The sequence below is a fragment of the Pholcus phalangioides genome, unplaced genomic scaffold (assembly GCF_987345545.1).
Source record: "Pholcus phalangioides strain wild (caught in Gottingen) unplaced genomic scaffold, Ppha-v1.0 ptg000024l_1, whole genome shotgun sequence".
In the NCBI taxonomy this organism is placed as follows: Eukaryota; Metazoa; Arthropoda; class Arachnida; order Araneae; family Pholcidae; genus Pholcus; species Pholcus phalangioides.
The window spans coordinates 24,003,343-24,018,101 of NW_028301616.1; the positions used below are offsets into that span (position 1 = coordinate 24,003,343).

The 14,759-nt window shown below is 36.7% G+C and overlaps 1 protein-coding gene across 1 annotated transcript; it reads right to left on the reverse strand.

Annotated features, from left to right (window-relative positions):
- Positions 1-248: 248 nt before the first annotated feature.
- On the reverse strand, positions 249-13,996 carry LOC149069051 (uncharacterized). Its single transcript, XM_089250337.1, has 6 exons — positions 13,891-13,996; positions 11,538-11,642; positions 10,069-10,413; positions 3,781-3,822; positions 1,982-2,086; positions 249-768 (listed from the first exon to the last, which is right to left on the reverse strand). The coding sequence occupies exons 1-6, from the start codon at positions 13,900-13,902 to the stop codon at positions 421-423; spliced, it is 957 nt and encodes a 318-aa protein (XP_089106463.1). The 5' UTR covers positions 13,903-13,996; the 3' UTR covers positions 249-420.
- Positions 13,997-14,759: the final 763 nt, after the last annotated feature.

Sequence of the window (14,759 nt, forward strand, 5' to 3'; positions counted from 1 at the left end):
CATTTGAGGTCCTCCCCCAATAAATTTTGTAAGAGGGCTTTGAGCTCACCCTAATAATTTCTGAAAAACAATGCAAAGTGCCCTTCCTCTTCTGCGTACGCAACTGAGTCCCGTCTATACAGGACGACCAGCAACTTTCAGGCCCGTCCCCTTCATTGCTTTCTTCATGTCGGCGCTCCTGTCCCAGCATAATAATGCCTTTTATGAACTTAATGATTTTGAAGAAAATTAAAAGAAACGGAATCAAATTTAAATAAAACACAATTTTTTTTTATTTCTGATCAGAAATACGTACGTATCAATAGACAAAACAACACATCGCGATAGACATGAATGTTTTGGTATGCGTTAAAAAAAAGAAGCTCGTCCGCCGTGGTTTCATTGAGGCTGATGATTGCTTTCAGTGAAGTTAGACCTTTTTTACAAGATCAGGTTTCCGTGAGCAAGACCGAGCCCGTGGTTGAGGAGCAGGCCGTGTCCGAGGCCGTACCTGAGACCGGCGACGGGTGCGGCAGCCACGATGGGTCCGTGCGCAAGTGGAGCGGCGTGAGCGACGACTGCTGGTGCTGCGGCGTATGAGGCAACAACGGCTGGTGCTGCGACGACAGCTGGGGCGGCGGCGTAAGTCTTGACCACAGCTGGGGCGGCGTAGGTCTTGACAACAGCGGGGGCGGCAACGATGGTAGCTGGGGCAGACTGGACCTCGGCGTGGCTGCGGACATGGGCGCCGTCGGCGATGTCGTAACGGAAAGCGAAGTTTCCGAGGCTCTATAAAAGAAAAAAAAAGAATTATAATATTATCGAATATTCCCTATGTGTTGAAAAAACTCATTAATTTTTTTTTTTTTTAACGGAAACACCATAAAACGTAGTTTTCCGAAGTTATTAATTGTCCTTTATCTAATAGTTATTTTGTAAGACTCATTTTCTTAAGGACCCCCATAGGGCACCTGGGGTTTGTTTATGGGATTAAAAAATTCTCGGTACTTTGCAGCAGTGGTTCTCAACCTGAGGCCACACGGACCCTTTACAGTCCTGAGATATTCTAAGGAGACCATGGGTGAAAATCATATGAAAGTGGGTGCTGCGACGAGTGGTGAAGGGGGCCACAGAGAGTTGTGAAGAGTTTTAAAGTGAAATATGATGGGGGGGGGAAATGTAACTATACAATTTTCAGGATCCAGCAGAGCTGTCTATAATACCCGGACCATTTTAACCCTCCCCCAATATGCACATGGTCTGAGGCCTCATATCCATGGTGGAGGGGGTGTGCTACATGATGAGATATGGTACTATGACTTCCAAATGTCAGTATGCAAATATATAAGCTGATACTTCTACCGCTGAGTATGGGGTAATTTTGAGACACAACCATACATATAAAACATCTCAAGAAGGGAGCTCACTCAATTCTTACCCAGGGTGACCACGGTTGAAGTGTCAACGGATGGTTGGTCGTTCTATCTTTTACCCCCACATTTTTCACATTTGTTTCGGCTCTAGGGAGGTATTGTCGCCCACCTTCTCTGGACCCGTGTCAGGCCTAGGGTTCTAGAGATCAATTTTATGTATAAAATTTTTCATCATTATTTTCAAAAACATAATTTTGAAAATAAATTTCAAAACTAAAATTAAAAACTAAAAATTTCAAATTTAGTTTGATAAGTAGAAAGAGTTTCGATCTGGGATGAAGGTAAGGGGCCCTGGATAAGACACGGGGGGGGGAAACAAGAAGATAATATTGTCCAAAGGAAAACATGAGCTGAAAAGATAGAGAAACACTGCTTTGAAGCAACGTCAGTATTCAAAGGGTGTGAACAATCCTGTTTGGCTTTCTGCTAAGGTATAACAATTTTAATAATTATTTTCTTTACCTTATTTATTACAATACGTTTTAATGATGAAAAATTTCAAAATAATTTACAATTGATTGATTATTACTAAAAAAACTCCAAAAAGGCAAAATTACATATAAACTTACATCTTGTTGTCTGGTCTGAGAGCTAACACCAGTACTAGCCAGAGCTGCTCCATGAAGGATAGCAGTTGCCTGGGCAGCGGCCAGAGCAGCAAGGAAGATAGCGACCTATAATTAAAAGGAATTGGATCAGGAAAAAAAATTCACTTGTTATTTGTAATCTTTATGATAAAAAAAATCCCAGTGATTCTCAAACGGTATTCCGCGAGATCCGTCGGGGCTGCCAGTCACCATTTTGGGTATAAGCTAATACTGACAAATTTAGTGTCATCTTTGGCCTCGAATAAGGCATGTCAACGAGATATACTCATTTCCAAGGGATACAGTGAATGTAAAAACACAGAATATTGCCATCCATCTATCTTATTTTGAAAAAACAAAAAACAAAAACAACTATAATAGTCTTTTACATTTAAATTTAATATTTCGTAGTACATTAAAAAAAATTCTTCAGATGGTAATTAAAGAAATTTTTCTCAATTGTTGAATTGAATAATGAATACCATAAAACTTTTTCCCAGTTTTGAAACGTGATTTATAAGTTTTAAAATTTTTTAAATTCAATAAATATTTTAAAACTTTCTAAAATTTAAAAGCATTTAGTTTTTTCAATTTCCAAAATACTAAGAAATTCTGAAATTTTCTGATACTAATATTTTTTCGTACACACATACTGTGTATATTTAAGTAGCAATTTACGAAAAAGCAGCATCAAATAGTAAAGAAATTTAAAAAATATATTTATTTTCAATTCGGAAATTAGTATTGGTTTCCTTAAATGTTGATCAATAGAATATATATCTATAAATTTCAGATATTTTTATCTCAATATTGTATTAATTTGAATTAACGCAATTTTAATTTGTGTAATTTAATTAGAAGATAAAACATCACTCTTTGATTACGGATATTACGATGAAATTCAATTTATTGTATTTTGATAATTACTGCCCCGAAAAATTATTTTATGCGTATTTAAATTGGCTTTCGGGTTTCTTTTCCTCAATGAACGGATAAAATATGAACTGACTTCTTTATCATAATGCTTTGTCCAATGCTTTGTTAAAAAAACACACATTGAAATAATTTTTATACACGTTTTTGTATGAAAAGGCCATTTTTATAAGTTAAGAAGTTTAATAAGTGTCATGAAAAATTAAAAAAAAATGTTTACAAAAATTTTATGATTTTTCAAAAATTAGATTGTTCAGAAATGTTTTTTTTCTGTCCTTTTCATAAAGGGAATTAAAAAAAAATTTTTTTACACACATGGCAAATGGGGTTTCCCGTAATCATAATAGTTAATTATTTTAAACGAATAGCATTAGTCATTTGTGTTAATTTAAGCTTTAAATATTTGAAAAGTTACATTGGTTAAAAATAAAATACGAAATTAATGTCCAATTTTCTGAATCTTCTCAGATTAGTAAATTTAAGTTAGCAGTAATCATACTATGAGAATATAAATTGCGGAATTAGGTTGCGAATTGGAATCCTGGTGAAAAATGGGTTAACCCTTCAAACGGCATAATATAAATCACTAACCCCACTTTAAACTGCCATTACTTTTTCAATGAAGTAGGATTTCTTCCGATTTTTCGCAAAGTGGAAACTAAGGGGGGTATAGGAAAAATGTTCCATTGAAAAATCAACTTTACAAAATACCTAGGTTTGTATAAGAGGGTTTTAAGGCGAGATATCTCGTCAACGTCGCTTGAAAGATTAATGAACCATTTTGTTATTAGAGGAATGAAAGGCTCTCTAAGAGAGATTAAACTGCATTAAAAAAAGCCAATGCTTACCTTAGCGAACATTTTCAAAGGTAGGATTTGTCTCGATTGCTTCTGCAAATTCGAATGATTCCTTGGACAATCCGAGTTCCTTTTATATGGAATTATTCTACCTTGGAAGGACTCGTAGTGGAAAGTGAAGATATTGGGCGTGGACTTGATCCACCTTCAAAGTCCATCCTTGGACAAAACACTAAAAATATCACTCATGGAAGTTTGGAATAACCCAAAGAAGATAGAGAGAAAAGAATTCTCAAGGATTCTTTTCTTCATAATAAGTGAAAGACCTTTTGTTACGTCGACTGTGTGGACGTTACATTGGCGATTGATGTCCTTGGATTACGAACACTTGGCCTATATCGAAAAGTTACTGGGTGATCGCTGAACATATTATGAGCATTTTTTTCTTTTACATTGAAATTATACCTCTACAGTGAACAGTTGATGAGATGAATGGAATTAGGAATTTACATCAAGGAATTTACTTGCAGGTCACCTTGTATACATGCCTTCGTCGGGCATGTGGTCGAAAAAAACGCATGCCCGGCCGAAATCTTTACATTCCCCGGGCGTGTCGGGTAACAGATTTGTCCAGCCCCTGATTGAAAGTTTGGTTGTGGGTTGTTACATCTAACGAAAAATTACATGGGATAAATAGGAAGAAACTATGTACACATCGTACTGTCGTTATTATCGGACGTCGAGACATGGCCGCAACCGAACGCTGGGGCAACACCACCTATAGAACAAGGCCTCCGCACGAAGCTTGTGACAATTAAGAAGTCCATTTCTCTTATTGTGATTGGATATACTGAAAAAAAGGTAAATACAGTAAAACCTCGTTAAGTCGTCACTCCGGTTAAGTCATCATTTTTCTTCAGACCCTTCCAGGTCTCATAGACCACAATGTTATTAAACCCTCGTTTACTGGTCGCTAATTTCGGTTAAGTCGTCACAATGAAAAAGTTTGAGAAAAAGGAACAGACTATTTTTATGGCTCCCATTAAAAAAAAGAGCTTGTTAATAGCATTACCATATGCTTAAAAGTCACCATAAAATCCTATATACTCAAACGGAACAGTTTAAGTAACGAAAGTTACGCTGGGGAAGTTCATTTGCCGAATAAGGTTTTTTGGACGTTGGGGACTGTTCAAGAGCTAGATCTCACTTCTGCATGGGCTCCATTGGAGAAACTGGACAAACCGCGAGACACCCAAGCTCTGTCGCAAGAAGCAACGTACCGGGGGGGGGGGGGGCTGGCACCTCCGGCAAAACCAAAATTTATTAATATGTCAAACATAGTGCAAGGAAATCAAAAATTATGTAAATCGAAGAATCAAATTAATCAAATTAAAGTCAAAGTGCAACGGGCACAGTCAATAAATAATCATAGGAAGCATGGGCTATACTAATTTAGGGCTTGGAATTTAAACAAAATATCTTTGTTGAAAAAAATTTGACATTCTCTCCCAAGTTGAGGTCTTCTGTTTATTTTTCCCTGCCCAGGGCCCCTCCACCAAGTCAAAAGTGTTCGAGATTACTCTGTAGTTGCATCATGAACTACTGATGAAGAATTCAAACACTAAAATTAAATTTGGTGTAGGCTATATGTAAAATTAATGCGCAATAGAGAGTTCTGTTATGAAGAAAAGCTACTTCAAACAGTTGCAATGTCAGTCTATAAATTGAAAATTACTAGTATAAATCAAAGTGTACAGTACATTTCACTACAGTAATTTAACTATTAAGAGACGAAAAAGATAAAAAATTGCTATTATTTTTTTCTTTCGCAATCTATAAATTTTATTAATATTGTTATTGTGATTCATACTTTAATACATGCCATATTAATTTAAATATACACGATTTTCATAACATTGCACATTGAAACTGACGGAACTCCGCTTAAGCCGTCATAATTTTTCGATAACTTGAGGTGACGACTTATCGAGGTTTTACTGTATATTGCATTGTATACACACAGTCGAATCCCGTTATAACGAACGCCAAGAGACCGGAGGAATCACTTCGTTAAAACGAAAAATTCGTTATAAAGGAATTCTAGGTCACCTAGCATTGTTCCTATGTAAACTTATTTGGGAGATTAAAAAAGTGTTCGTTAAAACAAGATTTTCGCTATAACGGTATTCGTTAAAACGGGATTCGACTGTATTACATATATTGTAAATATATATTTATTGCGTCGGCCTGCTATATACAATGGCAATAGATGAAATGGCCTTCTTCAGTGACGTTACGAGTTTCGTGCGGAGGCCTTGCTCTATAGGTGGTGTTGGCTGGGGGCTCAACTGGGAGCCTACAACACAATCACTTTGGCGCGCAATCCCGAAATTTGGCAGAAAAAGCTCAACTGATCGCTTGGGGACTAAACTGGGAGCCTACAACACAGTCACTTTGGCCGGCAACTGCGAAATTTGGCAGCGATAGCTAAACCGATCGCTTGGGGTGGTCAACTGGGATCACGCAATGCAAAGTCTTTGTTGCCGGCACCTGGGACGGTCAACAACGTCGTGACAAGGTAAAAAAGCTGAACCGCGCGCTGAGGGGACCAGCTGGGAGCCCGCAACACAAAGTCACTTTGGCCGACACCTGGGAGGGTCGGCAACGTCGAGACATCGCTGAAAATCCTATAACCACACCGAATGAGGCATCTGTTCGCGTGACGACGATATTTCAGAGCTGATTTGTAAATTTAATGCTATTGCAATTTTTTTCCAATTATTATTATTATTATTATTTATTTAGTTTTTTGCACATATGTAATGTCTATACCAGTGATTTCCAACGAGGGGGGTTAACGCCCTCTTCGGGGTGATTGAAAGTTCCAGGGGGGGGGGGCGGTAGAAGCTACGGGTATAACATAGGAAGGATCCTATGGGTTGGGGAGGGGGGCGATAGGAGAAAAAAATTTCTGAAGAAAGTGACGATGGGACAAAAAAGGTTGGGAAACTGGTCTACGCACTTGTCGTACGAGGACTTGTAATTTATAAAATCATAATAAAGCACCCGACACTGTTCAGCCGCTCATACGGGACAATAGATAAAACGATGGTCGATAGAACCTGGGCGGCGTACGGTATGAAACAAAACGTCGTTATAATGGGACGCTCACAATAATGCACGGTCGTTTATGACGAGCGTGAACTATATCCAGTTCATTTAATTTTCACGGAATTTACTTCCCGCGAATCGTTATTTCAGTTAATGGCAGTATTTTGACAGTTTCCGAAACGATAATTTTGGCGACAATCCCCCAATGTCCCGTATTTGTCCTCATGAGAAACACGTTCGTCCCAATTATTTTTCATGAGAATAAATTAAATTATAGTCAGAAAAACAGCGTTTAACTCGTATTTTTAAGCAATAAAAGAAAGAAAAAAAGCAATTATCGTCACACAAAAAAGCTAAGCACACATCTTACTGATTCCCTTATTACCCTAATTATAGATTATTTTTTTTACAAAAAAACACAAGAAACTCCCATTTATAAAAGACTGATTGTTATTATTTCCGGGATAATTACTGTTATTATCGAGACCCCGGAAGGGGGGAAAAAAAGTCATTCGTTTTCTTATGAACGGGAACTTTCTTCTCTTAATAATTTTTTTCTTTTTCCGATGTTGTTTCGTAAATAATAACAATAATAATGATAATAATAATCAATAAGCGTAGGATTACCAGTTAACAATGATGGATATTGGTTATTGGATCTCATATTCCATCATTTTTTAAACGGATGTCGATCCGTAACTGCATTAATGGATGCTTTAATACTCATGTTGTTTATCTTTGGAAATTCGTAAACATGATACAGATGCGTCGATTTACTTCATTTGAGGGATGTTTTTAATGAATGTAATAAAAACAAAAAATTATGCTTTTTATTTTGGGAATATGTATGATGGGCGTTTACGAGATGGATTTCTTCAGACATTTGGAAGATATATCTGTTACAAAAATGTGATAGATGCGATTATTGCACATAATTACCGGCTATTATGCATACTTAACAAGCATTTTGATATGTTTGGTGAATTTCCTTAAAATTTATCACTATTGCCCGTCAATTATGTATAACACTTATCGTTGTTGGTAAGTTTGATGAATTTCCCTAAATTAAATACTTCTTACCGGGAATTATGCATAATGTGCCTAAACATCATTGGTAAGTTTCATATACTAAATAATTGTCACTTTTACCGGAAATTATGCATAACACCCACGCGTCATGTTGTTGGTAAACACGATGAATCGTACTTATATGATATAATATACATGATATACAAGCATTTTGGTACGTTTGATAAATTTCCTTAAAATTTATCACTTTTACCCGTCACATACGGTAAGTGTGATAATTCAGACATGTATTGAACCATTATATAGGGGGTGCGATCGTAAAATTTGTTACCATTATATCGGGGTCCGGCTATATTCATCCCACATACTAGATCCATTTGGAATTTTTTTCATACTTATCAAATTTACCAATTACAACTAGGGTATTATGCATATTCACAGATAAAGCCGATAAATTTCAACTATTTATCAAATTTGCCAACAACGCTTGGTTATCATGCTAATCGCCGGTAAAAATGATAAACTTATCAAACTTACCAGGACGATTGGTAAGGATGCATAATAGCCGGTTGTCATGCATAATAACCGATTTATCACACTTATAGTAACATATTTATGTGCTATTGCTCAAACAAAGTTATCATAGAGTTCAGCAAATTCTATTTATCAATAGGAGTAGGTATTGATTACAATAAAACAGAGAGAGAGACGCGGGCCGCTTCACTGGTGTGGGAACGTGTCACGGGCTACTTAATTAAAGTGACCCTGAACAGCACCGCAGGTTAGTAAAGGGGATCTTTAAAACGTCGTTCTGCGAAATGTTTCTTATCTTGAACATCTTTTGATACATTGATTTGCAAATATTTCCGTTGTATAAGTATTCTGTAGTTGTATCAGGGGTAATTTCTTTCAAACTTTGATTGGAAAGTAATTATGCAGCAAGTGTAATTTTCGGATTTCAAACAGAATTTTGTATACGGCGCATGCTGTTTTAGGCGCATGTTGATGTCCGGTCGATCCTTCGTCATGTTTGTGATTTTTGTTTGCACAAATCAAATGTTTTTGACTGTTTTGATTTTGTATGTGGTATTTGTTGCATCTGTGATCATCATGTATCATTCGCAATTTTTTTTCATAACTACATTGTTGCCTATATGCTCACATGTTTACATATATGCATACAGGATGTCCTGTAAGTGCTAGCACGACGTTTATCTCATCGGCCGTTCAACGTAGAGGTATGATTCCAGTTTAAGAAATGCTCAACAGGTGTTAAAAAATTACCCTATACCAGTATTGAGAGTGAAAATAGTGTGTGACAAAATAAAAAAATCTGAATTATTATACTTCCCCCTTGTGCTCTAACTTAGAAAGTTGTTGCCCTGTCAACAGAAAAAATCCTATGTTTCTAAGTACAATATTCACGGAAATATTCGAATTCCAAAAACAGAGGAAATTTGGTTAAAAACAGCTCTGAATGCGGAAAAACCGTTTTACCCGCGTTTAACACTGTTCTTCCCCAAATTTCGTCAGTTTTTCGAATCCAGATATCTCTGGGAATATTGTAATTACACTTACAAACATGGAATTTTTTCCTGTTGGCTTCATGAGATGCAGGGTAACAACTTTTTAATCGAAAGTCAGAAGACTAGGGGACCGTATAAAAGTTTAAATACATGAAATCAGGGGCCGAAAAACTGTTTGGGCCTTGAAAAGTCCCGTAACTTGTTAAAACGGCCCTGCACATAGGGGCTTGAACCTAGGGGCTGAGGCCATTTGAGGTCCTCCCCCAATAAATTTTGTAAGAGGGCTTTGAGCCCACCCTAATAATTTCTGAAAAACAATGCAAAGGGCCCTTCCTCTTCTGCGTACGCAACTGAGTCCCGTCTATACAGGACGACCAGCAACTTTCAGGCCCGTCCCCTTCATTGCTTTCTTCATGTCGGCGCTCCTGTCCCAGCATAATAATGCCTTTTATGAACTTAATGATTTTGAAGAAAATTAAAAGAAACGGAATCAAATTTAAATAAAACACAAATTTTTTTTATTTCTGATCAGAAATACGTACGTATCAATAGACAAAACAACACATCGCGATAGACATGAATGTTTTGGTATGCGTTAAAAAAAAGAAGCTCGTCCGCCGTGGTTTCATTGAGGCTGATGATTGCTTTCATCAAGGAAGTTAGACCTTTTTTACAAGATCAGGTTTCCGTGAGCAAGACCGAGCCCGTGGTTGAGGAGCAGGCCGTGTCCGAGGCCGTACCTGAGACCGGCGACGGGTGCGGCAGCCACGATGGGTCCGTGCGCAAGTGGAGCGGCGTGAGCGACGACTGCTGGTGCTGCGGCGTATGAGGCAACAACGGCTGGTGCTGCGACGACAGCTGGGGCGGCGGCGTAAGTCTTGACCACAGCTGGGGCGGCGTAGGTCTTGACAACAGCGGGGGCGGCAACGATGGTAGCTGGGGCAGACTGGACCTCGGCGTGGCTGCGGACATGGGCGCCGTCGGCGATGTCGTAACGGAAAGCGAAGTTTCCGAGGCTCTATAAAAGAAAACAACAATTATATCAACTATTGAATATGAACAACGTGTGTTGAAAAACTCCATAACCGGAGTTTTCCGAAGTTATTAATTGTCCTTCTTTATCCAATAATCATTTTTTAAGTGTCTCATTTTCTTAAGGACCCTCCATAGGACACCTGGGGTTTATCCAACTTGGTCCCTCCGATAGGTTTCAGCGTCACCCAGGCATAGGCGGCGATAGACTTGGAAGTCTGGAGGAGCACGATGATGATGATGTCAATTCATATATACATTATATCTGTCCACTCTACTTTTGACGCTGGGGGGGGGGGGGATAGAGTTCTTTGGGAATTTTTTATGTATTCTAAGCAAGGAATCTGGCTGTGCAGAGTTTGGGTGGTCTTCGTAAGACACCCTGTATAATGCAGTAAACACTTCCACAAGGGCGTCACATCTAACTAAATTTTATTAGTTAACGTACTTAAAATCTAGTTGTCCCACATCTGTGCTGTCATCTGGTGATTGTAAAGTAGTTATACAGCATTTATACTTCAAAACACCAATGCCTAAATATGTTGTGTATGTAAGGGATGTTAATGGGGTTTTAAGAAATTCTTGAAACTTTGAAGCAGCGGTTCTCAACCTGAGACCACATGGCCCTTTTGCGGTCCCGAGATATTCTACCATGGGTGAAAATCAGATGAAAGGGGTACCGCGACGAGTGGCGAAGGGGCCACAGAGAGTTGTGAAGTGTTTTCAAATGAAGTATGTTGGAAAAAATGTAACTATACAACTTTCAAGATCCAGCAGAGCTGTCCATAATACCCGGACCATTTTAACTCTCCCCCAATATGAAAATGGTTCGAGGCCTCATATCCATGGGGGCGGGGGGGTGCTACATGATGACCCCCCCCCCCCACATTTTTCGCATTCAATTCGGCTCTATGGACTGAATGATCACCCACCTTCTCTGAGCCCATGCCAGGCCTAGGGATCTAGAGATCAATCTTATGAATAAAATTTTTCATCATTATTTTCAAAAATTAAATTATAATTTCGAAACTAAAAATTTCGAAATAATTTACAATTGATTGATTATTACTAAAAAACTCCAAAAAGGCAAAAAATTTCATATAAACTTACATCTTGTTGTCTGGTCTGAGAGCTAACACCAGTACTAGCCAGAGCTGCTCCATGAAGGATAGCAGTTGCCTGGGCAGCGGCCAGAGCAGCAAGGAAGATAGCGACCTATAATTAAAAGAAATTGGATCAGGAAAAAAATATTCACTTGTTATTTATAATCTTCATGATAAAAAATAATCCCAGTGATTCTCAAACGGTATTCCGCGAGATCCGTCGGGGCTGCCAGTCACCATTTTGGGCATAAGCTAATACTGACAAATTTAGAGTGTCATCTTTGGTCTCGAATAGGGCATGTCAACGAGATATACTCATTTCCAAGGGATACCGTTAATGTAAAAACTAGAAACATCCATCCATTTATCTTATTTTGAAGAAAAAAAATCAACTATAATAGTTTTTTACATTTAAATTTAAAATTTCATAGTACATTAAGAAAAATTCTTCAGATGGCAATTAGAGGAATTTTGCTCAATGGTTGAATTAAATAATAAATACCACACATAAAACTTTTTCCCAGTTTTAAATCGTGATTTAAAGTTTTAAAAATTTTTAAATCCAATAAATATTTTAAAACTTTCTAAAATTCAAAAAATATTGAGTTTTTTTTCAATTTCTGAAATTTTAAGAAAAATTCGGAAATTTTCTGTTACTAATATTTTTTAGTATACATATACTGTGTATTTAAGTAGTAATTTACGAAAAAGCAGCGTAAAAAGTTAATAAATTAAAAAAAAAATATATATTTTTTCAATTCGGAAATTAGTATTTGTTTCCTTAAATATTTTCAGATATTTTATCTCAATACTGTATTATAATTTGAATTAACGCGATTTTAATTTGTGTAATTTATGATTTTACATCTCTGATTACGGATATTACGATGAAATTCAATTGACTGTATTTTGATAATTACTGCCCCGAAAAAGTTATTTTATGAGTATTTAAATTGGCTTTCGGGTTTCTTTTCCTCAATGAACGGATAAAATATGAACTGGCTTCTTATCTAAAAAAAAGTGAAATTTTTTATGAAATTGATTAATTTTTACACAACCTATCCATTTATATCATTTACTTATTTATAAAATTTTTATACCTTATATGTTAACTCAGAAATCAACTTGATAAAAGAAAAATGTCTCACACTTGAGTTGTGTGGCCAATATTGACCAATATTTACCTAACTCAGCATTAGTGGAAATATGCAAATGAGACGGTTATAAGAACTTGCGGTCCTATTCCACAATCAGCGCACCCTTGTACGGCTGTAATAAACGATTTGGAGGCTTTTCTGTTCGTTATTTGCGTATCTTTTCTTTGACTTGTGTACGTCAGCGCCATCTATTGGCGGTTGTTGAGTTATTTTTTTCCTGTATTAAAAGAATTCGCGTGACCTCTAGCGATGCTAACTATGCAAACCGTTTTTTATTTCGGTTATTTTTCCGTTTTTATGAATTTTTGAAGTTTCTACGCACTTTTTGCCCACCCTGTGTAAAAGGACCACCTCCCAGAACAGAGAAGATTTTCTGATTTCGAAATACTTTCCTATACCTTAATTAATCTTTACTACCATTTTTGACTGACTTTGAGTTTGTGCAATGCTTTGTTGAAAAAAGAAAAATTCAAGTAATTTTTTTATGCACGTTTTTGTATGAAAAGGCCATTTTTAGAAGTTAAGAAGTTAATAATCATAAAAAATTATAAAAAAATGTTTACAAAAATTTTGAGTTTTTTATGATTTTTAAAGAATTAGAACATTCAGAAATTTTTTTCTGCCCTGACCATAAAGAAAATTTTTTCTCTTTTTTCTTTGTTACATGGCAAATGAGGTTTCCCGTAATCAGAATTATTAATTATTTTAATTTAATAGCATTAATCATTTGCGTTAATTTAAGACTCAAATAATTGAAAAGTTAAATTGATAAAAAGAAAATACGGAATTAATGTCCATTTCCTGAAACTTCTCAAATTTGCCATTTAAGTTAGCAGCCATCATACTATGAGAATATAAATTGCGGAATTAGGTTGCGAATTGGAATACTGGTCAAAAATGGGTTAACCCTTCAAACAGCATAATATACATCACTAAACCCACTTTAAAATGCCATAACTTTTTCAATAAAGTAGGATTTCTTCCGATTTTTCGCAAAGTGGAAACTAAGGGGGTATAGAAAAAATATTCCATTGAAAAATGAACTTTACAAAATACCTAGGTTTGTCGATGCCAAAATAAGAGGGTTTTAAGGCGAGATATCTCGTCAACGTCGCTTAAAAGATTAATGAACCATTTTGTTATTAGAGGAATGAAAGGCTCTCTAAGAGAGATTAAACTGCATTAAAAAAAGCCAATGCTTACCTTAGCGAACATTTTCAAAGGTAGGTTTTGTCTCGATTGCTTCTGCAAATTCGAATGATTCCTTGGACAATCCGAGTTCCTTTTATATGGAATTTTTCTACCTTGGAAGGACTCGCAGTGGAAAGTGAAGATATTGGGCGTGGACTTGATCCACCTTCAAAGTCCATCCTTGGACAAAACACTAAAAATATCACTCATGGAAGTTTGGAATAACCCAAAAGAAGAGAGAGAGAAAAAAATTCTCAAGGATTCTCAAGGATTCTTTTCTTCATAATAAGTAAAATACCTTTTGTTACGTCGATTGTGTGGACGTTACATTGGCGATTGATGTCCTTGGATTACGAACACTTGGCCTATATCGAAAAAATACGGACACAAAGAAAGGTAGGATACACATAATTGATCGAATGGAAAGACGTCGTTAGTGGGATAAAGGAACTAAACTGACTGATCAAAAAAGAACATGGCCACGCCTAGTAAAATAGTCTTGGATTTAGTAATGGGCCACTTTTACTTAACTTTGATATAACTTTCTTCATCCCCCTCATTATTTGTTTGTTGTTATTCGAAAGAAAGCAACAAGAATGCGGCCGGTATAATTTCCGTGACCTTCGTAGGCCGATCAAGTTCATTAGTACGTAGTAACTTACCAATTTGGTAATTCGATTGGCGTCTGTGTCTTTAATTCACTTTGGCTGACATAAGCGTCTCGGAACGAATTAGCCCGTGGTAATACATCAAGATAAATAATACATTTTGGCGGCACGATTCCAGAATCGATGATGGAAAGTGAAATAATGGCAAAAAAAATTTTTTTTTTAGGCTTTACCTAATTGATAGAAAGACCCTCAGAAAACAGGATTTCAATA

Excerpts from the sequence above, each read along its gene's own strand:
- LOC149069051 (XM_089250337.1), bottom strand. Across the intron at positions 2,087-3,780 it reads CTTTGAAAATGTTCGCTAAG|GTCGCTATCTTCCTTGCTGC; the intron begins GTAAGCATTGGC and ends TTTTAATTATAG. Across the intron at positions 769-1,981 it reads CTCAGACCAGACAACAAGAT|AGCCTCGGAAACTTCGCTTT; the intron begins GTAAGTTTATAT and ends TTTCTTTTATAG.